Here is a 25,039-nt window from a genome sequence, read left to right as displayed (position 1 = left end):
AAACGTCATCACTAGAACACTAATCCAAAATCCAATGGAAAAGTCATATTGTCTTTTTGTGGAGGCAATCAAGGTGATGCTAACTTCCTGTTGGCCGTCAAACTTACGTCATCCCTGGAGCACTCTTTTTTGTTTTTAGATCTGAATGTGAGACAAAAACGTCTTCCATGGTCTCTCCTTGTCTTTGAATCTTGTGCAACATTTGTGTTTTGCATCAGCACCACAAGGCCTCCAGTCGACCTTCACACATTCACCCATCACTGTTCAGTCAATGAATGTTCCTCTATTGACTGTATGGTGTTCTAGTTTTTAAGAAGTACTTCTCTACTCATCTGGTCGTGTTCGTCTTCTCTACATGGGATCAGTGAAGTTTTCTTTCCTGTTCAGCTGCTTCTAAAGTTGTGTCATGCACACGACTTTGCAGAGATCCCACTCATGCAAATGAGCCAGAGCCATTCAATAATTATCTACAAAACCTCTAAAATAATGAAAACCAGTTTGAATAATTGTCAGATATTCAGACCTTCATGTCTCCAAAATAATTCATATTGGTTTCCCTGAAACCAACATTTTTAAAACAATCTATATGTGTCAAAGACAAAAACACACAATTGTGGTTGTTTCAACGTAAAGCACAGCAGCTGATCTTCACCCAGTGAGACCAGATGGATCAGAACACTGATCAGACGCACGGCGGTCATCTCATCACACTGTTGCTGGAAACAATGTCTGACGGCTGTAGCATCATCCGGCATTAGAGGATTCTGATGCAGTGTTTCCCACACATTGACGAGACTATGGCGCACCGTCATAGTCTAATTTCGGCAGCCATGGTCTCGATCTTTGCGATTTTATCAAGGCAAATGGACTTAACTAGCGGCTCTAATGATAGGCCTAAACAGGAAGGCAGCAGCGCTTATTATAAGGGGAAATCTTCGCAGCTGGTTTGGCTCATCAACGTTCTGTTTTCCCCCATCGCCATGGCAAGGCGTCCCCCATGCCTACCTCCCCTCAGCTGGCGAGTTTGACAGTGCGTGCGCGTATAGCCCCGTTCACATATGTCGCTACTCGCCTGTCACTCGCTTTCTCACTGAATTCTACTCGCTGGCAAAAAAAATTCACTGCCACCGGCGGCTAGTTTCAAGCGGCAACTCTCTGTGGAACTCTCTGTTGACGTCAACTGTCAATCATCTCTATTCTACATTCTGATTGGTACTCGCTTGGTACTCGCTTCACTCGCATCGCAGAAAGTTAAAATTATTTTATCTCCGATCGCCCACATCGCATCGCCTGTCCTGGCCACTTTCCGCTAGAACACATTCACCCCCCCCCCCCCCAGAGGATCGCAAGCCCCCCACCATAGTCTGATGTGTTGCTGTAGTTGTGGTGGGAAGGTGGAGCAAGCAGCACACAGATACAGAAATAGCTTCAGTACAACTTCAGTAATAAGCAGTCAACCTCCAACATGTCTGCAGCTCTGCCACCACAACCAGAGTCCCTCATCCTGCCAAATATACACATACATACAGCATGCTGTAGAGTTACAATGCAGACAGTACTCATAACCAATCGTTTCTCCATCTGGTCTTGTGCTAACATACTGAAAACTTTGTTCAAATATTTTAGTTGTGAAAATATAATTACTAGTAAAATACTTGAAAAATTTTTTTAAAATGTCTGATAAATGTGTGAAAAATATCAAAAAAATTCTGAAAATGATTAGTAAAATATGTGGGAAAAAAGTCTTGAGCTGTAGTTTTCTTCTTGCCAATAAATGTCATGTTTGACCCTAAAAACAAACAATGTGTTGGTCCGTCTCTCAATACTACCCGTTTCACATTTTCATGAAAAAGGAAGTGTGAAAAATGTCTCATACATATGTGAAAATTACATTTTCCAAAAATATGGGAAACGGAGAAGAGTAGAGCTGTGTGGCACAGAGAAAGACATATGGAGATGTGGTAGAGGTGCACGTGTGTGAGCTACGTTCTGCAGGACTGATACTGATGGAGCTGCTGTTGTTGATGTAAAGTCTTAAGGCGGGCTCACACCGGACCGAAAATCGGCGTCTTGAGAGAGTCGGCGTCCGTGACATGAGTCTCCTTGGTGTGGTCGCTCGAATCGGCCCACGTCGGCGTTCATTTCAGCCGATTCAAATGTGTAATCCGCCATTCGAGTCGGTCATTCTTTTACCATTCTGATTGGTGGAGGCTAGCAGCTTGACTAGCGAATCAGTGAAGCCCGGAAGTGACGATGGTAAACATACCAGATAACCAGTGGAATCGAAGAAGGTGGTCTAGAGAGGACCGGCTACTTCCGGTTTTCGTGTTTTTTGGCCCACAATACAGATTAGCGCCGCCTGTTGTTTTGGAGACATTACATCTCGCGCAAGCGCGGAACGTATGGCGTCGGCTGTAATTCCGTAGGTGTGAACCGCCCATGTCGTTGTTCGAGTCGGCCATATTAAGTAGCCCGACTTCATTTACCAACGCGAGTCGGGCAGTTCTTCCGGTGTGTACACACCTTTAAAATGCACAGTAGCTAAATCGTATTTTCCCATCTGTGTCCCCTGTATGTGATAAGTGCCATATTGCTGAGGGTTCACTAGCGCATCTTTTCTGGTTCTGTCCCAAATTGCACAATTTTTGGTCAGCTATATTTGAACAGTTGTCAAAAGCCTACTCCAGAGCTATTCAGCCTAACCACGACCTGGCCATCCTTGGATGCTCGGCTGAGACTTCTGATCTTCTGCATGACACGCAGGTCGCTCTACACCTAGGGATGGTGGTGGCCAAGAAACTTATTCTCTTAACTTGGAAGTCTACTACTCCTCCCACCTTCGCTCACTGGCTCTGTGAGATGTTATCAGTTATTCAAATGGAAAGACTGCGCCTGCACAAACCCAATGGACAGAACAGATTCGAGAGAATCTGGGGACCCTTCCTGGCCCAGTGTCAGGTGTGATACCTGACTCAACCTTTCACATGGTACTTGCTTTACTTTTTAACAACTGCAACTATGTTTTTTCTGTAAGTCTACTTATATACAATCACAATTGTCCGGCAGCCCACTTTCTTCTTTTTTTCTCTTCTTTTCTTCTGTTTTCTTTTATGTTTGACTGTTTCTCTACTGTGGTAGGTTCTGTACAGTTTTGTAAAGTTGAAAACTAAATGAAGTATGTAAAAATGCAACAGTCATTGGGATCATTGAACTTACACACACATGCTTGTTAGACACTTTCACTGTTGGTTTGAGTCTGAACATGAAGACAAACATACTACTGTTATCAGCTTCAAGGACACTAAACACCACAGCCTGTCTCACCTGGCTCCAGGTAGCTGCTGTCGTCCTCTGATGTGCTGAAGTCCAGAGAGCGAGACAGAACGGCTACAAAGCCTTCTTTAAACTCCTCGAAGTTCACCTGAACGTGAAAGATAATGAAATGACTTTTTGGCCACTTGTGGGCAGAAGAACAAGCATGACATGTTATCCTCTTATAAAGTGGTTGTCTTTAACATGTGACAACATGAGGATTTTTTAGGAGTCTGTGTGATGAGTGGAAGTCCAACATCAGCTCTATTTTGGTGTCTCGGGACTTAAGCAGAAAACAGCTGAACGCCAAACCAAAACTTGGAACACATAGCACCTTTTTCTGAGTGCAAACATCTTTTGTCCATCATACAACAGTAGAGTGATGATACAGTATGTTGTGAAGATATGGTTGTGGTAAAAACATTTGAAGAAGTGCTTGCATTGTTTATTGGATGAAAGGCTGTGATGAAGCGCTCCCCAGGGCCCTGCAGACACTTTTTCCATGTCCATAAAAAGTAGGGCTGGGTTCAAATGATCAATTTTCTGATTAAAATCGATCTTCATTTGAATGTTCCGATATCGATAAAATCCCAGGATCGATCTTTTAATAAAATGTAATTAACGGGCACACCGCTTCATCCAGCGTCTCTCCTCTGTCTGTTTCACCGAGGGGACTGTATGTGGACACAGGCCCTTACTGTACCCATTAGGGATGCAACGGTTCTCAATATGATATTGAACCGTACGGGACGCCATGCACGGTTCAATACGCACTTGTGAATTGAGGTATTTTCTGTTTTGCAATAAAATTTCATATAAATTCACGCTTCCATCCTTGTATTTCTCTCTGAATTGGCTATGTCGAAGCAGAATGGCTGAGCAGTAACACCGTCAGTTAAAAACAGTTTCTCTCATTGATGCTTCCAACAAGCCGATTCTACCGGTGCAGAAAACACAAGAACACAACAAGTGCAGTGGAACGTTTATTGCTAAAGATTTGCAGCCCTTTTCCAGAGTTGCGGGCTTCTGTCACCCAATCAAAACGCTCAATCCGCGCTACACTTTTCAGCACAAATGTAATTCCAGACTTGTATAAAACAACAGAAAGGCATCGTAGTGGAACTGGCTTAAGCACAGTCTAGCACTGACCCGGATATTTGGACCTCTAACAGAGAGTTATCTCACTGTTACAGTCCGCTATATGTCGGAGATGAAGAGCAGTACTCCAAACCGTCCCCTGTATGAACATCATATATAGGCTACTGAAGTACAGAGATTTTTATGTAAAACGTGACTTTATGTTTAATGGTATTTTTATTTAAAACAGTAACTTTAAATATGTACATTTACTTTTGAAATAGTTTAGCCCCTTTTATCCGATACCAGTCGTCAAGGCTAAGAATCACTTTTGCATTTTGAAAGTGTTACATTTTTTTTTTACATATTTAGTTTATATTTTATTATACAATACACTTGAATGTGTCTGAATGTAAAAAAAATCGTAAAAATACTTCATTTATGAAGTAAGAAATCATTTTTGAATACCTGTATATAAATAGCAATTTCTTTTCTCCTTGCGCACAAAATGTTTACCGAAACAAAACCAAAACCGTAACCCAAGAACCGAGGTACATATTGAACCGTGGGCTAACTGAATTGTTGCATCCCTAGTACACATATTACTTCAATCTAAATAGGAGTCAATCAAGGACATTTTCAGTATTCAGATCATTTCTCATCACTTCAATGTTTGTCCTATTAGATATTTGTGTGAAATTGTCATAACATTCAAACTTGAGTTATTCAGTTATCCTCCGGTGCCGAGTGTGTGTTACCCTGTCGTAGGTGCGTCCTCCCAACAGCGTGTCGAGCAACAGCGGCAGGTGAGCATCCAGCTGCAGTTTCCTGCAAAGTGCAATCAGCTCGTCTCGATCCAAGAAGCCGGTGGCCGTCGTGTCGCAGCTGTCGAACTCCACCTTCAGCTGGGCGACATAGTGGCTGTGCTCCACCTCCTCCATCACAACGCATCACGCTGCAACGCTAAAACATCACGGGACACACTGACGGGGGAAAATCACAACATTTACTTTGATTCATACAGGCGATGACATGATATGAATTACAGAGATGAAATGATCAGATGAAAAAATAGACATAATGTAAGCAGAATGAGATCAAATGACTAAATCATCCATCCATCCATCCATCCATCCATTTTCTACCGCTTATCCTGTATTCAGGGTCACGGGGGGGGGGGGGGGGCTGGAGCCGATCCCAGCTATCATTGGGCGAAGGCAGGGTACACCCTGGACAGGTCGCCAGTCTATCGCAGGGGCATGACTAAATCAATGAAATCAAATTAAACAAACAGAAATGAGATGAGACAGGATGATAACTCAATTTGATCCGAATATTACTATTATAAGGTCGGTATAAGAGATTATTAGATGAGATGAAGATGCACCATTTACACGGCATTGATGATTTCAGACACTCATGATTAGAGGATCGATTGTCAGTCCTATAGATTCTACTAAATCGATCTACTACAATAAATAAATAGAATGAATCGTTTTGGCTTCACCAATAATCAATATAAATGCATTTAATCGGATTCATCGGGATTCTTACTTATGATTAATGTTTTAATACGTTTAAGACACTCTCTCCCCTGCCAGCATGTAGTCTACTGAAAATGTTAAAAATAACCGAGCATATTTTAATTACATTTTTGTATTCAGCATAAAATATTATGCAGGTTTACTTTTTTATAGAATAAATATGTTATTTTTTCACCTTTCAGAAGAATACAAATAGTCTCACTCGCAATTATTGCATGTTTATTTAATGGAGATATAGTTTTGGTTACAAGTTACTGAATCGAATCGTGGTTTACAGAATCGAATCGAATCGTTACAAAAAAAAAAACGTCCTTGAATCGAATCACCAACTACTGTATTCACACCCCTTCTCATGATCATAATGAAAAGTTAACATATCTTAAACCAGGAGATATTTCAGCCACAGCCCTCCTCTAATGCAGGGGTTCCTAAAGTGGGGGTTGCGAGATGATTTTCATGACTTTGACTGAGATGTTCTGCTGCTAACATGGAAATGAAAGTATTGTGTGTTAGAATGAAGTTAGCACATGACAGCTGTTCTTTTGTGTTATCGTTATGCACATGTTTGGATACGCCTATTAGGATGCACACATTCTTATGTTTTATTCACCTCCGGGGATAGTGGGGGTCAACCGTCTCTGGCACTGTTCTTTTGGGGGTCGCGGGCTGAAAAGTTTGGGAACCCCTGCTCTAATGATGCTTCTGTGGGAACAGAATCCCTTCCCTGTTTCTTCTTCGATGGTGTATTTCTTCCGAACCAATCACGTTTTAGACGGCAGCAGAGATAACGGCGTCATGTGAATCAGTCACCATAGTTACATACAGGAATTAGATGGCTTCAGCATAAAGATGTGAAGAGCAAGAGGCTGTCTGGGACAGGACTCCACTGATAAGTGATGGGTTTGTATTTGACATGCACTGACAGATCAACATGTCACAGTCTGTGTGGTTTTGTAGAATCAGAAGCTGAACTCATCCGCTCCTCCTCTTCCTCCTGTGTCTGGGTTATATAATCAGTAATCTGTGCTCCTCTTATCTTCCCGCCTGCTGTTTCACCATCATCCTCATCAACAATCCCACACACACCAGCTTTCACTGCACAATATCACATCTATAATAGACTTCTTCCATTAGCTCACGTTACAAAAATAAACATCAAGACATCAGTATTTCTAGCTGGCAATCCAAAAATATATATATATATATATATATATATATATATATATATATATATATATTATATATATATATATATATATTATATATATATATATATATATATATATATATATATATATATATATATATATATATATATATATATTATATAATATAACAGACATTTTAGCTAATAAAGGTGAGGTGCAATCCAGTATTACAACAGTAAGTACAATTTTCAGGGGCTTGTACTTTACTTTTTTAGAGGGATAGATATATTTTCTTCCAAATTCAGATTATTAAAACAAAATGCAATTGACTAATAAATGATGTATTATTATAGATTTACCACCCTGCTATATAAAATTATTAAAATGAGCTCCACCTTCACCAGCTGCAACATTTAAGTGATGAACATATTCCCATTATTCTCATTATTCTGCATCATGAGTATTTTTTTTTATCTTTGGTGCTTTAATGCTTTTGTACTTTTCAGTAAGAGTTTGAATGCTTGTGTGAGTACTCTTAATATTACATTTTTACATACATAAATCTATTAAATATGTCTTCCTAGTGCTGATAACAAGTGGGGAAGTAGAACAAAGTATTGAATAAGGACTAAATTAAGTCAAAATACTTTGAAATGACTTCAAACGTTGCGGTCAATAAACGTGTCCGTGTGTCCGCGGAGTCTCGCGAGCTGATGAAGCTTCACCATGGGAACGGAGCCGCGAGGAACAAAAGGATCGCGGCGGAATGAACACAACACACACATCCAAAATATAGTCAATTACATATATACAAAAAAGTATGTTCATAGGACCGGAAAACCGACCTGTTACTAACGAAAAGTTCGATAAGACGTTAACGGGATTTGACGGTAACTTATCAGCTAGTTGTCTTACCGCGGGAAAGGTTAATCTCCCCGAGCTCTTCCGCTGGTTCCTCTCCGGTAAAACTTCACGTTTCCTCCATGGATGTGCTCCTGGAGTTCCGGACAGTCCGCCGTTAATCCACCGACGTGAACCAAGAGTAACGGGGCAGGCTGGCACAGACACTGACCGACAACCGCCGCCTGAAAGTACCGGCAATATACGAAGAGGTACTTCCGGTCAAACGTTTCAAAATAAAACGTTTATAATGAAAATACGGTAATCATTTTATTCATCCGATACATAGATAGATCCTTGGATGGATGGATGGATGGATGGATGGATGGATGGATGGATGAATCTTTTTAGTGACAATATGCATTTCCAAAATTAACCTAATCTTTGTCTAAATCAAGATTTAATTATTATGTATCCCCCACATCAGAAATGGGGGACTGGAGTCACTCAAGTCAGACTTAAATTGCCAGATTGAGGATTTGTGACTTGATCAACAGTGAGAAAAGACTTGACTTGACTTGGACTTGCTATCCATGACTTGAGACTTGACTTACACTTGCATGAAATGACTCAACAAGTCCTTGCTGTCTTGTTGGTGAATAATAATTAAAAAAAATATTTTCGATTGGATGTTTCCTGTTGCATGTGGGTGAACCTGGCAACCGGTAATCTCTATACTATACACCCCCCCATCTAACAGTAGAGCGGCTGGGGTTTGAAAGATGGAAGGTGACGGTGCTACCAGTTCTGTTGCTGTCACAGCCAGTGTTCCCAAAATTATAAAATTTGGATTTAAAGACTATTCAACTCGACTTCCGGTTTGATGAGGTAGAGAGCAGACGTGCGAGCGGGAAACTCCGGCTGAACTTTTCATTTACTTTTCAAGTCTACCAATTTAAGACCTTGCAGTCCCAAGCCACAGTGCTCCTGGAACGAGTGGACGAGAATCGGTCCAGGCGCTCTAACTTGCGGATTATCAACGTACCCAACATGCTGATGGCGGTGACGGGCCCCGATGTTTTCAGCAGCCCTCCCGAGATAGAGAGAGCTCACCGCTCCCTCGGCCCCAGACCAGGTGATGATATCCAGACATCAGCGCTGTTCTGGCTAAAAAAACGGGCTGCATTTAACGCCATCAAAAACTCTCTTTACCTGAAAGGAATACAATTCCGCCTACTGCACCCTGCCCGTCTCCAGGTCTCGTTCCGTAATGAGAACTTATACTTTGACTCTCCACAAAAAGCCCAGGATTTTTACAACGAGCGCATTGCTCCCGCTGGCAAGTGAACTTATTGAGGACGCAGGCTATATCTAGACCTATATATATCTTTTCTCTTCTTCTCCCTAAAGTTATTATTAGACTAACTTTTTTATTGTAAGTTAACATTTTTATTTTCTTATTTTTTCTTGTTTGATATGGACAAGATGTAATTACATGCACTGTAAACCCCAATCCGCTAACTGAACTTAAAATTTTATTGGAAACCCCTTGCACTAAATAATTTTAAGTCAGTGCAATACAGTAACATGAAAGTTTTGAGTACACCAGACACAAAAAAAAGTGTCAGATGACCCTTATCTGACTGGAAATTCATGTCAGTTCAACACAACTTTTTTGATCACACAAAATAATAATTTGTGTTCAATAAACATTTAAATCTATGTCATATTGACATAAAATGAACAGGTTGTTGAATGTTTATTTTTGTTTATTAAACACAAACAAAATTACGTGTCATAACATAATCATTTTATGTACAAACAACGATTAGATATTGTAATTTTAAAGTAAAATGAACATTAACATTTTAATTATTGAACTTAATCCCAATGTGCTCATTCTACTCAAATATTTTTTGGAAACCCCTTGCACACAAAACTTTAGAGTACGCCTGACATAAAATAAATGTGTCACATGATCCTCATCTGACTGGAAATTTATGTTGGTTGAACACAATATTTTCAACCAAATGATAAAATAATTTGTGTTTTAATAACATAGAATTATGTGTCATATTGAGTTGGAATATCTAGTATACATAACACAAAGTTATTGAGTTGTTTAATGTATATATTAATGGTTTTTCAACATAAACACAATAATGTGACTAAACTTAATTATTTTGTGTACAATGAATTAATATGTATTAAAGTTTTATAGTCAACTTAACATAAAGTTATTCATTTTCCAATCAGTATTTTTTTAGTGCAATGAACCAAAATATTTGATAATATGTTGACATATTATTAACTGGACATTTGAACTATATATTTCATGTTGTTTAAACTTATAAATTTTTCTTTTACAAAACGTGTTTCATTGTGTGCAGTAAGCATAAAATATTTAGTTTTTAAACACAATTAAGAAAGTGTTCTAAGCACAAAAATATTGCATCAAAATATTTAATTTGTCATGCTAAATGTGCTCTAAAAATGAAGTTAACCTCACACATTTTGTTACATTTACATATAGAATCTTCTCTCTCCTATTTACCCATACTTTCTTACTGATGTTAACCGATAATACTAATACTGATATACTTAATCATTTTTTACACCATTACTGTAAAAACTCAAATAGATTTTGGAAATGCCTTGCACTCAATAAAAAGATAGGTAGCATCAACACATTTCTCCCATTTTCACTGCTTATACAAAATACAAGGTAATAAACAATCTGGACATAATGGTCTCATGTATATCTTTTTATTTTACAAACCGTAAACTCCAACATGACACTGCAACAAAACATGTAAGTCACAATCAGGGCTGTAACAGCTCAACTTCATCATAACAACAAATCTGCAACATATTCAACGAGTCATCAAGTACTTGTTTTTTAAGGAGAGTGTCTTGTGTTTCAATTTGTGTCCATCCACATTTAGTAGAACTTTATGAATTACTCAAAAGTAAATGTCGTGCCTTATGGGTACGCAGCCTGGAGGACATATAGCATAGCCATACAAATACAGGAGTGCATCAGGCCAGCAGCAAGTGCAACAAGACAACCTGATCCTGGAGGAAGACTCGACTCCACGGGGATGGAAGGGCACCAGGATTACATCCTCAGTCAGCAACGATGGACACGACCACAGCAGATCCCTCAGTGGTCAGATCTTGGACTGCACTCCCCTGGAAAATAGGCCCGAAAACGTAAAATTACTATTTAAATCTCAGTTTTTTATTGACATGCCATCTGTTTCTTTTTTGTGTATTTTATTATCTCACAAGTCTATCACAGAATAAAGAACATACATAAAGCTCCTCCGATAATGCACAAATTTATTCATTTCATCTTCACAAGCGTGAGGTTCAAAAAAACAAGCTGCATTATGCAGGTTTAGTGTTTATTTGATTTATTAATGTATTTAGCTACACCAATGACTGTGCTGTGTTCATATTGTAACAATGGACACGTACTAGGTTACATTACATTAATCGTTTTTCCCCCATATGTAAGGCCCCATATGTTAGCAAGAGATGTAGTTGAAAGGAAAATTGGATGGTGGAAGACAAAGATTATGTTTCCAATGCAGATATGCCCCACCAAGCATATGCAACGTCATGGCTGTGTGCAATAATTGCAAATGTAGCACTATTATAAATATTACAAAGCAACGTGATTGGATAGGCTTGACTTGGAAGCATCTGAGTCAAATAGTCAATTTGAATTGTATGTACATTTATTTTTACCATGATGAGCTATCCTGATTCAAAATTAGACACATATTAGTCAAAATTGAGTGAACTTTGTGGACTCAAATTCGTCTTTTTTGGGGGGTATATCACCAGCATAACTAGGGCAGTTGGAATTAAATTCGGGAATCAAATATAATTTGAATAGTAAAAAAATCAATACTAATCGAATGCTGAAATTAATATTCGTATGTGTGTTTTTTTTAGTTTTTATAAACGTCTAACATCAGCAAATCGCGCCCTCCTCGCCTTGGACTACCTGCAGAAATGAAGGCTCTTGTCACATGAATGATGCACAATTACGTTTTCTGAATCACAATCTCAGTATCACAAATAGCCGACAGTAGCGCACATACATGGAGATAACCACACGGCAGCACTCGGTGAAATGAAACAAAGATATGGACGGAGCTCTAGAAGCGATGATGTCATGACAAAGATGCATTCATGCTGCTTACTGCTAGCTAGATCGACCCGCGTCTCCATATGCTTACTCATCTGGAAGAAGACCGACAGCTGGATGTATGTGAGAAAGTGAAAGTAGAGCTGACGGTGAGACGAGGAGGGCGTAGCCATGGCAACGGGGACACAGCGTCCCCAGGAGAACGGCAATGTGGTTTTACTTTCTTAATTATTACTTATCTAGAAAGCTGTCAGCTATTGGTAATTCAACATATTTATTGGTAATGTTTTTGGAACGCCCTCTAGTGGACAGGAAGTAAAATGGCATTGGCAACGTATAAGCCTGTGTAGTGTAGTTATAATAATAATAATAATAATAATAATAATAATAATAATAATAATAATAATAATAATAATAGGCTGAATTTGAGAATTACAAATTTGAAAATAATTTGAATATTGAGAAAAATATGGAATGAAATTCGAATAGGATTATAGAGGCAATTTGACAGCTCTTATCACAACCTATTTTCCACCCTATGTTCCAAAACAGCCTACTTTTTTACTGACCAATCTCATGTCTTTCCGACAGAGGTGTAGCCAGGAGGCGGGTAGTTTAGCTTTGAATTTTGGACAGAACCAGGCTAGCTGTTTCCTTCTATGCTCTTGATATCAAACAACTAATCTAATTCTCAAGAAAGAAAATGAGTGCAATTCCCAAAATATATTCCTTTAAATGATAATGAAAGCTGTCATGTAGACATGATGGTGTGACTGAAGAGTCAGTTCTTTGAATCGAGTTAAGTCACTGAGTCGTGGAATCGGGTGTCGACTGCAAATTAGTAGATTATTATTCAAATATAGTTTTCCTTCTGCCATCTGTCCAAGTGGCCGCAAATGATTACGGGCTTGGCAGCAGGAAGCCCGTTTTGTTCTATGGTGTTTAACATGAGTCTCCTGGTTCAATAGCATCTCTACTGGCTACATAGAACTGCGAACCGAAGTAACAACCGGTCGCATGAACCGCCGCTCACGACTCACTCACTTGTCGACCGAGAGCCGCGAAATCAGACTGAAAAACAACCGGTCGCATGAACCACAACTACTCAGAAAAAACCATAAAACATAAACTGTGATTATAGAAAAACTGTAAAAGATATCAAAAAACTGAATAAGAATTGAATAGTTCAAAGTCTTGTAGGTTGTTTAAAGTTTAAATGGAGTCTGTAGGTGGAAGTATGTGAAACTAGTCGTAGTTCAAAGAGGAGTATGTTAAAGAGGTTTTTAGGCTGATCTCCATAGGAATGCATTGAAAAAAAAATGTGAAAAAGCTGAATAATATGAAAAGTATGAAAGGCTGAAAAAATGTTGAAGATATCCCGGAAAGAGCTGAAAAAGCTGAACATTTTGATAGTTGAATGGTTTTTGTAGCTGAAAGTATGCAGAAGCTAGAGGCGACCAAAAAATGTACGGAAGAAGAATAATATAACTAGAAAATGCATTTCCTGCGGAAATACGTGGAAATGCTTTAATGCTGGAGCAACACTGAAAAAGAGCAGAATATTTGAAGAAAATATTAAAAAAGCTGAATATTTGAAGAAAATATTAAAAAAGCTGAATATGTGCAAGTTTGAAAAAGCTGAATAGTTGAAGAGAATATTAAAAAAGCTGAATAAGTGCAAAAGTATGAAAAAGCTGAATATTTGAAGAGAATATTAAAAAAGCTGACTATGCAAAAAGTTTGAAAAAGCTGAATAGTTGAAGAGAATATTAAAAAAAGCTGAATATGCAAAAAGTTTGAAAATCTGAATAGCTGAAGAGAATATTCAAAAAGCTGAATATGTGAAAAGTATGAAAAAGCTGAATATGTGCAAAATTATGAAAAAAACTAAATATTTGAAAATAATATTAACAAAGCTTAATATCTGCAAATGTATGAAATAAGCTAAATAGCTGAACAAATATGAAAAACCTGAATATTTGAAAAGAATATGAAAGGGAAAAAAATGTTGAAGACACGTTGAAATGTCCTTAAAGAGCTGAACATTTTAATATTTGAATGTTCTTTTTGTTTGTAGTAATAGTAGGGTACTAATAGAAGTAGTAGGAGTAGTATCAGTAGTAGTAGTAGTAGTAGCAGTAGTACTAGTAGTATTAGTAGTAGTAGTATTAGTAGTAGCAGTAGTATTAGCAGTAGTACTAGTAATATTAGTACAAATATTAGTAGTATTATTAGTAGTAGAAGTAGAAGTACTACTAGTACTAGTAATATTAGTACAAGTATTAGTAGTATTAGTAGTAGCAGTAGTATTAGCAGTAGTACTAGTAATATTAGTACAAGTATTAGTAGTATTAGTAGTAGTAGAAGTAGAAGTGCTACTAGTACTAGTAATATTAGTACAAGTATTAGTAGTATTAGTAGTAGTAAAAGTAGAAGTACTAGTAGTAGTAGTCCTAGTACTACTACAAGTAGTGGACATGGTATCAGTAGTAGGCTAGTAGCAAAAGGAGTAGTAGTACGAGTAAAAGTTCAAGTAGTGGACGTAGTATCAGTAGTAGAAGTAGTAGTAGTACTAGTACTACTACAAGTAGTGGAGGTAGTATCAGTAGTAGGCTAGTAGTAGTAGTAGTAGTACTATTACAAGTAGTGGACATATTATCAGTAGTAGTATTAGTACAAGTTCAAGTAGTGGACGTAGTATCAGTAGTAGAAGTAGTAGTAGTACTAGTACTACTACAAGTAGTGGAGGTAGTATCAGTAGTAGGCTAGTAGTAGTAGTAGTAGTACTATTACAAGTAGTGGACATAGTATCAGTAGTAGTACTAGTACAAGTTCAAGTAGTGGACGTAGTATCAGTAGTAGAAGAAGTAGTAGTAGTAGTAGTACTACTACAAGTAGTGGAGGAAGTATCAGTAGTAGGCTAGTAGTAGAAGTATAAGAAGTAGTATCAGTAGTAGGCTAGTAGTAGAAGTAGTAGTAGTAGTAGTAGTACTAGTACTACTACAAGTAGTGGAGGTAGTATCAGTAGTAGGCTAGTAGTAGTAGTATTTGTAGTAGTACTATTACAAGTAGTGGACATAGTATCAGTAGTAGGCTAGTACAAGTACGAGCAGTGGACGTAGTATCAGTAGTAGGCTAGTAGTGGAAGTAGTAGTAGTAGTAGTAGTCAGACAGACAGAGAGTGAGACAGAGAGAGATAGACAGACTTGTGTATACATTTTAAAGTTTAAATGGAGTTTCTAGGTGAAAGTATACCTGAGCAGAAGATGTTTGACAAAAAAAACTACAAATCCCACTGACTGCTCCTGTCTGCCGCTCCTGTCCGCCAATCAGAGCACACCTGCTGTCACTTCTAAAGATCAAAGCCACAGAGATCAAAGCCATCTACGCGCCTGTGTAACTGTCTAGAGCCTGTCTCTATTCCTCCATTTCGGCTTTGCGGAGGGTCCGAACAAAAGCTTCTCACGCTCCCACCGAAACTCGTATCGCCAAAATTTCCGCACCGTTAGCGCTACAAGACTCTGCTGAAGACACTGATCACTTTTATTTTTTCCTAGTCTCAGAAATGTGGACACTAGGGCGAGTTAGAAATGCTGCTCATTTCAGGTTTCTTTGAAAATCTGTTTCTCAATTAGTATTGTAAGTCAATGGGGAGAAAAACCGACGTGGCCGCGCTTAGAGGTTGCTAGTTCAAATTCTGTAAATCTCACAGAGTTTTTGATCACATTGTGAGAGACAGGACAAGTTTGTCTACAAAATTGGAAAATATCACCTCTGTAGAGTGAAAATTGTGGCCAGGAGGAGTTTGGAAAGAAAAAAAAGCTGAAGTGTCTTGGGCTTCTCTCACACTCTAAGCGATGATGTCACCCACTCTAGCACGCGCAATACACACCCATTATAAACTCTGATGAGGTCTGAAAAAACCATAAAACATAAACTGTGATTATAGAAAAACTGTAAAAGATATCAAAAAACTGAATAAGAATTGAATAGTTCAAAGTCTTGTAGGTTGTTTAAAGTTTAAATGGAGTCTGTAGGTGGAAGTATGTGAAACTAGTCGGAGTTCAAAGATGAGGATGTTAAAGAGGTTTTTAGGCTGATCTCCATAGGAATGCATTGAAAAAAAATATGGAAAAGGCTGAATATATGAAAAAGTATGAAAGGCAGAAAAAAGGTTGAAAATCAGCACAAAAGAGCTGAAAAAGAACTGAGAAAAACATTTTGATAGTTGAATGGTTTTTGTAGCTGAAAGTATGCAGAAGCTAGAGACGGCCAAAAAACGTACGGAAGAATAATAATAAACAAAATGGCCGAACAGGATAACATAGGTTGGAAATGCTTTAAAGCATTTCCACCAATAATAAACAAAATGGCCGAACAGGATAACATAGGTTATGGGCTAGGTTATGGGCTAGGTTATAGGCTAATTGGTGGAAATGCTTGAAAGCATTTCCACCAATTAGGATAACATAGGTTGGAAATGCTTGAAAGCATTTCCACCAATTAATGTTTAACTTGGAAAGGGTTTTTTCAGTTGATAATGAAACATTACATTTCTATAATTTACCTGAGAGTATGACTTTAAGATGAAGAGATCTTCAAGGCCCTTCAACCAGAATTTCCCTCCATCTGGCTACAGCCGGCAAACGATCTGTGTGTTGATCCAATGCAGCATACAGTACAACTCTCAGCCGCTGGTTGCTGAAGCATTGGCATTCTGCATAAACCTGAAAAACACAAAGTGGCCTCACTCAGCATCAAAATCATCCCATTAATAATATCTACTACATTCCATAGGTCAACATACATAACTTCATAACAACCATATATATATAAATAAAAAATATTTTTGTCATTAATCTATAAATCCCGAAATAGGCCTATATTTGTGAATCCTTCTGTGTGCATTTATTAATATGCACACAGAAGGATTCACAAATATAGGCCTATTTCGGGATTTATAGATTAATGACAAAAATATTTGTGAATCCTTCTGTGTGCATTTATTAATATGGACACTGATCTGACTAACGTGTCTTAAGCTAAGCGTACACGGAACAGCGTATTCCATCGCTCAACCCACTGGGCCCTAGTTTCGTAGACCAGGCGCTGTCAGCTCTCAGCGCACCTGCGCCACGCCGACAGGGTGTGTCCGCCTGGACTTTGCAAGTTTCGTGCACCGCGCAGGCTCGCACAGGCACACCTCCCGTCTTGCCCACCTGCGCAAGTGGGAAAGAGGGAGGAGAAGAAGGCATGAGTGGGAGACGAGGAGGAGACGAGGCGTGGACTGGGATTAACACAGCCGATTCAGATCTTCACCAATCAAATGAGCTCCTCTCCTCTCCTTTAATGCGTTAGGGGAGGTTCAGTGCAAGTTCCGTCACTTGACAACCCGATGACAGAAGCAGCGCCGCCGCTCCCACCACGCGCATCACGCGCTGTGCGCGCGTATCATAATAATAACAATGCCGATATTATAAAAAACAGGAGAGAGAGAGGGAGATGTTTTGGTCCAAGAGGCTGAGTTTCCTTTATGCGTGCCATCCGCCTTTGATCTGACGTCAGATATGACGGGACAATCTATATAGATATAAATTCACGTGCTGATTCAGTTAGTTGCATTAAATAGTGTTTGTTGTGATTATTTATTGCATTTAAATGTGCCTGGAACTGTGGAAACCTGCCTGTGAGGTCTCGGTTTTTGCCACGAAACTTCCGCTACGCCAAGTTGAATCTGTGACGCCTCCCCCTGCTGCGCCGCCACACCCATCTTGGCGCAGGCGATCCACCAAACTGCCAAACTGACCGTGCGCAAGGCTGCGCAGGTCGAAACTTGCATTACGCCGGCTCCGCCACCCTGCGCTGCCCTGCGCTGCGCCACGAAACTAGGGCCCCTTATCTCCGTTGTGCAGCATTTCTCACAGCTACAGGTCTAACGTTGCTACTCAAACGTCAGTCTCGTTAACGTTAAATACAATGGTGTAAGGAGTCAGCACAGTAATTGCTAGCTAGCAAATTCTGACAACACGTTAGACATAAGTCGTTTGGCACAATGTCAAATTAACGTGAGTTTGTGGTCAACAAGGTAAGTTCAGTCACACAGAGTAATCACTTCAATACATAAGTATTGTACACTTACCGTTTATGAGCGAGCGTCTCTGGCGGAGTCCAGTCTGCAACACCAGTTGGAGACGGAGTCAGGCGGCGAAATGTCAGCAGCCGTTAAAGGAAAAGTTCGGAATTTTGGACATAGGACCTCATTTCCAACTTGTGACATGCACCAACACTGACATGTACATCGATAGTCCGACGTTATAATACATTTGTCTCGGGTATTCTGCGGACCTGTTTTTTTTTTTTTTTGTATCTGCCATGATGGCTTGCATTTAGTATTTATTTATCTTTTGATAGTAATACCCTTTTGTATGCTTCCTATCCATATTCCTATGTCTGGAGCACTGTTGTCACTTTTATGTCTATGTCGGTCGATGATGTTAATGTTGTCTGCGTGTGTGTGTAAGCAGCCAATTCTTTCTTTGTACCTGCAACCAAATCTACCTTCGGGTACAAATAAAGTTACCTTACCTTACCTTAGTTAAAGCTGTTTTTAGTGACAGGCTGGATGTTACCGTTGACGTGCGCTAGCTCAACACCAGTTTAGCAACAGTCACTTGTGCAACTATAAGGACTGGACCAATTGTGCTGAAAACGGTCTCCACCGACCTATATCACCTCGGGTAAGTTGGAAATGAGGTCCTATGTCCAAAATTCCGAACTTTTCCTTTAACGATCGAGTTCTGCTGGCTCTGATTGGCTGGCAGGCGCATGATCAGTGCATGGGCCAAAGCCTCCTCGTTACCTATTGGTAAAGAATGCACGCCTTTCCTTACAGAAAATAACCTACAACATGCATATTAGGCATACAATAAATGACATGAACATTTGTATGTTTTTTTTTTTAATATATATATTTGGTGAGATACACTCAGGTTAATTTAGATAGTGTATATATATATATGTATATGTATGTATGTATATAGTATGTCCACACTGTATCTATCTGTTATTTGATGTAGGATAATAAAATGCTCATCTCATCATCTCACCCTCAACATGCAGGCCACTGTCAACATGAATTCAGACAAGGATTTTGGCCTTTATAGACCATAAGCCTATTAAGCCCCTTGAGGTGGTATGTGATTTGTGAAATTGAGCTGTAGGCCTAGTTAACCCAGATTTTACTTGAATTTGCTTGATTCATTTTGTAATTGTCACAAGTTAGAAAGTATGCTTGTGTAGGTATATCTGCTTGCTTGCTATGACTCATGAATCACAAATGGCCTGTTGGCCATAGCTTACAAAACTCAGCTAATTATATCTGAGGTGCACACCAGGTGAGGTTGTTTAATCATGTTTCTGTGAGTTAGGGTTGAGTAGACTGCTGGTTGGACTCAGGTGCATAAGTATTAACATTGTCCTAGCATGTCCTAGCTTTCACGATCCCCTCCAGCTCGTCATGCTCAAAATATCAAATGAAAGGCATGGACCATTTACATTAACATTTAGGTCATTTAGCAGACGCTTTTGTCCAAAGCGACCAGGTGGCATTATTACCAATACCTAAACTTCTGCACCTCACGCTTGTTGTGTAGGCCATGTGGCATATGTGCTTACTTGCAGTCATAGCTGAAGGTTGTTTTAGTTTGTGTAATGTGAGGTGTATGTAGTTGAAACTCAGCCGTTCTAGCACACATTGGTGGGCAAGCACAATCCGCAAGTTCTTTGACAACAACCTGGCCAGCAGCACACACTGCAAAATATGTTTTCATTGTGCAAAAGTCTAATGATGGTAAGAGGAAATAGAGATAATGCTGACAACAGTTTGCATGGGCTAGCGTCAACATGAACTACTTTTCAACCTTCAGGACAAAGGTGTTTTCCAGTCACGTATGCTACATGCTACAACATGGTAGCCTAATGCATTAGCTAAATTACAACAGATAACATACCTTGCTTAGCAAAATGGTCTACCTTGTTATAAAATGAAAATTAAGAGTAAAATGAAAAGGTCATTATTAAAAATGTGAGTCATAGCCACATAGCGTTAACTCGGCCTCTTTCAATTGGATTTCTTCCCTCATACATTTCTATTGACATGGTAGTTAACTTAGCTAACTTGATTTTCATTCATATTGTTCTCACGAAAGTAAAGTATATTTACACTTTTGCACAAATTTACACAATTTAAAGTAGGATTCACAGAACCTATATATTTTATATATGTGTGCTAAAGAAATAGTTCTACTCAACCTTTAAATGTAATGTTGCTAAGACGAACTTATTTTTGTGTTAATCATATCTCCGCAAATCTTGTTTTAATTATAGGTTTTTGTTATGTAAAGTGAACACAACGTTTTTAATTTTAATATTACAAGAAAGTGTTGATTTGTCAAATAAACATAAAACAACTGAGTAGATATTTTTTACATCAATTTGTAAGTTAAAATTACTAAATGTAAACTTAGTGCGCATGTTGTCCATGTTGTCCATTGAGCATAACAATATATGCCGTTTTAACATTAAATATTTACGTTGTATAACAGAAATGTAGGGATTTTTTTCTACTCAAAGATTTTAATTTAACCAAACAAAGGAATCTAAATTGTACTCAACCTTTAAATTTAACGTTGCTATGACAAATGTTAACTCAATTATGTGTACTAGAACATAATTACTTCTTAAAGACACATAACATTTAGTTTTGTGTTAAGACAGCACAACATTTTTGTGTTCAGCATAACTCTGCAACTCTAGTCATACTCCTATTGTGTCTTTGTTATGTAAAGTGAACACAATGTTTCTCATTTTATTGAACAAGAAAGTGACAACTTGTCATATTAACAAAAAAACTGAATAGATATTTTTTACACCATTTTGTAAGTTAAAACAATTAGTAAATGTATACTTCGTTAACAGTTTCTATGTTGTCCATTGAGCGTATATAGCCATTTTAACATTAAATATTCAAGTAGTGTTGACGTAAACATTATAAAATAAATGTTGTTTTTGTTTCTACTAAAAGATTTTAAGTTAAACAAACAAAGAAATGTAAGTTGTACTCAACTTACACATTTACCATTGCTTTAACACATCTTTACTAAATTATGTGTACTAGAAAATACTACGTTTAGAAAAGACACATAAATTTGAGGCAGCTTTATGTTAAGACAGCAAAAAAAATGTGTTCATCATAACTCTGCAACTCCTGATGTATTTGTGTGTTTTTGTTATGTCAAGTGAACACAATGTTTTTAGCTTTATTGAAAAGTAAATTGACTACATGTTATTTGAACATAAAACAACTGAGTGTATACTTTTAACACCAATTCATAAGTTAAAACAATTACCAATTTTATGCAAAGTGTACAGTTTATATGTTGTCCACTGAGCATAGCAACATATGCCTATTTTTACATTAAATATTTACGTTGTGTTGACATAAACATTATAACACAAATGTAGCTTTTTTTTTCTACTCAAATATTTTAAGTTATACAAACAAAGAAATGGAAGTTGGACTGAACCTTTACGTTTAGTGTTGCTTTGAAATACTTACTATTATTATACTATTAAATGTACCACAGTATAATTTGTTGGTGAAGACACAGAAAATTGAGGCAATTTTATTTTAGGACAGCAAAAACAAATTGTGTTCAGGATAACTCTGCAACTCTTGTTGTAATGATATGTTTTTGTTATTTAAAATGAGCACAACAATTTTAATTGTATTAAACAATAAAGTGACAACCTGTTATTTGAACATAAAAACATTGAGTACACATTTTTACAACCATTTTTTAAGTTTATTAAACTTTTAAAATATACGTTAAGTGAACAATCTATGTGTTGTTAATTGGTCTTGAAATAATTAGGCTATATTGAGTTTAAAATTAACTATAACAATAACAATAAACTAAAATTTTTGAACTAACATAAAAAAAATATGTCAACCTTACTCAACTCAACTCAACTCAAATTTATTTATAGAGCACATTTTACACGACCAATGGTCGACCAAAGTGCTGTTAAGTTCAGTAAAACAATACAATACAATACAATGAGAATAATAAAAATCAATGTAGAATAGAATAGAATAGAATAATAATAATAATAGAATAGAATAATTATCAATGTAAAATACTTTTACATTGATAATTATTTTCTCCCGGCTGTCGTTAACATACTGTAGAATATTCAATGATAGTGGTATCTAACCATGCTCCATTGCTACTCGACCTTTCGTTTACACTCTTACAAAAGACACACCCTCCATGGAGGTTGAATTGCACGATGATGACTTTTGCCAAACAATCTCCAAAGTAATTGATGACTTTCTTATTACCAACAAGTCTGATCTCATATCCCCATCTCTACTGTGGGAGACATTAAAGGAGAAATCCAGTCATTTTTGACCCCATTGTCGTTGTCCCCAGGGTTATCCCGACTTTTCAGAAGCAAAAAACCCGACAAAAATTGACGTTGCCTAGCCCGAGATCTGTACCTGCCTGGCAAAGCCGGGTAAAGAAGATTCTGATTGTAGTTCTTACCGTCCCATCTCCCTTTTAAATGACGATGACAAGATTTTAGCTAAAGCACTGGCCTTACGACTTGAATCGATTATGCCAAGCATCATTTCACCCGACCAAACCGGGTTTAAGAAAAACCGACACTCTTTCTCCAACGTCCACCGCCTCCTCGACATTCTTTTTTCTCCAGCATCCGGGGAGACACCAGAAGTGGTGGTCTCTCTGGATACGGAGAAGGCTTTTGATAGGGTGGAGTGGAGTTATCTGTTGGAGGTCTTAAAGAGGTTCTGCATTGGGTCTAAGTATATATCTTGGATCACACTCTTATACTCTTCCCCTAAAGTGTCCGTAAGCACCAATGGGAGGAAATCCCAATATTTCACACTTGGCAGAGGAACCTGCCAAGGGTGCCCTCTAAGCCCGCTGTTGTTCGCTGTGGCAATCGAACCTTTATCCATTGCACTTAAATCAGCCAGTTTTAGTAAAGGAATCCACAGATGTGGTTTGGAACATACATTTTCCTTATATGCAGATGATTTATTATTGTTTATGTCTGATCCAGTAGCCACCATCCCTAAGATGATTGAATTGCTAAACAGCTTTGGAGCAATTTCCGGTTATAAACTTAACTTCTCAAAGAGCGAATGATTTCCTGTAAATAACTTAGCCCTTGGGATCCCCGATGTGTATCTCCCATTTAAAGTGTCTAAAAACAGCTTTAAATATTTCGGTGTGCATATCTGCCGTAAGATGTCAGATCTCTACAAGAACAACTTTCCACCCCTAATCGACAAGCTTAAATCAGATCTGGAAAGATGGTGTAATTTGCATATATACAACATACTATAGCAGGCAGGGTGAATTGCATCAAAATGAACATGCTAATTTCATCTTTTATAAGGAAAGGCAAGACCGCTAGGATAAGGAGAGAGTTTTTACAAAGGCATAAGTCCGTTGGTGGTTTGTCACTCCCTGACCTAAGACTCTACTACTGGGCAGATAACATAAACAAAAGGGCTCTCTGGATTCCGGACCAGAATAAATCTGGTGTAAACTGGAAGCTAAATCCTGTTCTACCTCACTCCTAGCCCAATTTTCGTCTCGACCCTTAAAATTTGGTCCCAATTTAGATGTACTTTTGGACTCAAAGGATTGCCTAATCAGAGCCCCATACATAACAATCATCACTTCCTCCCTCCCAGCATTGATAATGCCTTTTCGCTATGGCAGAGTTCAGTGATCGCTATACTAATAATGTCTTCGCTAGCTTCAGTGAATTATGTGAAAAATGTAGCCTTCCAAAGTCTCACCTATTCCGATACTTCCAGGTCCATAAGTTTGTTAAATCAAATAGCACCTGTTTCCCCAATATCCGACTCAGTGATTGACTCAATTTTGGACATTCCCACAAATCAGAAAGGCCTTATCTCAAATTAAATTTACACCTTAATATCCCATCTCAGAGAGACATCTCTTGAAAAAATCAGGAAAGATTGGGAACAAGAACTTGGCAGGGTTATCAATGACGGTGACTGGGACTCAGCATTAATTCGAGTAAATAACAGTACATCTTGCTCCAGGCTTTACCTGATATATTTTAAGGTTGTACATCGTATCTATTTTACCAATTCCAAACTTTGTCTCCAAATTATGTAGGACTGGGAGGGGTTGGGGGTGGGAGGGAGTAAGTGGTTGTTGTTATTTTTGAAAAAGGAAAAAGTCCTTATTTCTCATTTTATGTACCTTTGCCTTTCTAATGAATAAAAACAGTTAATAAAAAAAAGACTATTTAACTCAACAAAAGAAACGATTCGCCGTGTGCAAGGTGTGCAGCGCAAAAATATCCGACACATCCAGCACCACGTCAAATTTCATCCGACATCATTTCCGACTACATAATAGTGGGGCAGATAACCAGAAGGATTGTGCATTTTATGATAAAATAATCAAATTTGGTATGCTTGTAGCCAAAGGCATATAGAACAATATTAGATGTGGAGCCACGACAAATTTTCAATATCTAGTGGCGACTGTTTTTAGATTAAATTTCACATTAACAATGGATAATAGGTGATAGAAACATACATTTTGATACAGTTATAGCCAAAGACATGGGGAACATGTAGAGAGATTAAGACTTTCAATATGGTGGCCATTTTTCAAAATTGTTGTGAGTGACAACTGTTTTTAGATGAAATTCCACATTAACAATAGATACTATGTGATAGGAGCATCAAATTTGCTACAGTTATAGCCAAATACATGGTGAACATGTGGAGGGATCAAGACTTTTCAATATGACAAAAATTAGATGTGGAGGCACGACGCATTTTCAATATGGCAGCCATTTTTCAAGATGGCCACCAGTGACAA

General features: G+C 38.1%; 1 protein-coding gene across 3 annotated transcripts in view; it reads right to left on the bottom strand.

Annotated features, from left to right (window-relative positions):
- ninl (ninein-like) overlaps nt 1-8,151 on the bottom strand; it is an 80,645-nt gene extending 72,494 nt beyond the window's left edge. For 2 of the 3 annotated variants that reach the window (XM_084021594.1, XM_084021596.1), the window contains exons 1-3: nt 7,997-8,151; nt 5,148-5,344; nt 3,325-3,421 (exon numbers count right to left, since the gene is read on the bottom strand). In XM_084021594.1, coding sequence (XP_083877720.1) covers nt 3,325-3,421; nt 5,148-5,330 — 280 coding nt within the window. In that variant the 5' untranslated portion in view covers nt 5,331-5,344; nt 7,997-8,151. Of the gene's footprint in view, nt 1-3,324; nt 3,422-5,147; nt 5,373-7,996 lie in introns of all 3 variants that reach the window. The other variant, XM_084021595.1, reaches the window with a different exon arrangement.
- Nucleotides 8,152-25,039: the final 16,888 nt, after the last annotated feature.

Source organism: Eutrigla gurnardus (genome assembly GCF_963514095.1).
Source record: "Eutrigla gurnardus genome assembly, chromosome: 11".
In the NCBI taxonomy this organism is placed as follows: Eukaryota; Metazoa; Chordata; class Actinopteri; order Perciformes; family Triglidae; genus Eutrigla; species Eutrigla gurnardus.
The sequence above is the reverse complement of the archived record's forward strand: the minus strand, read 5'-3'. Positions and strand labels throughout refer to the sequence as shown.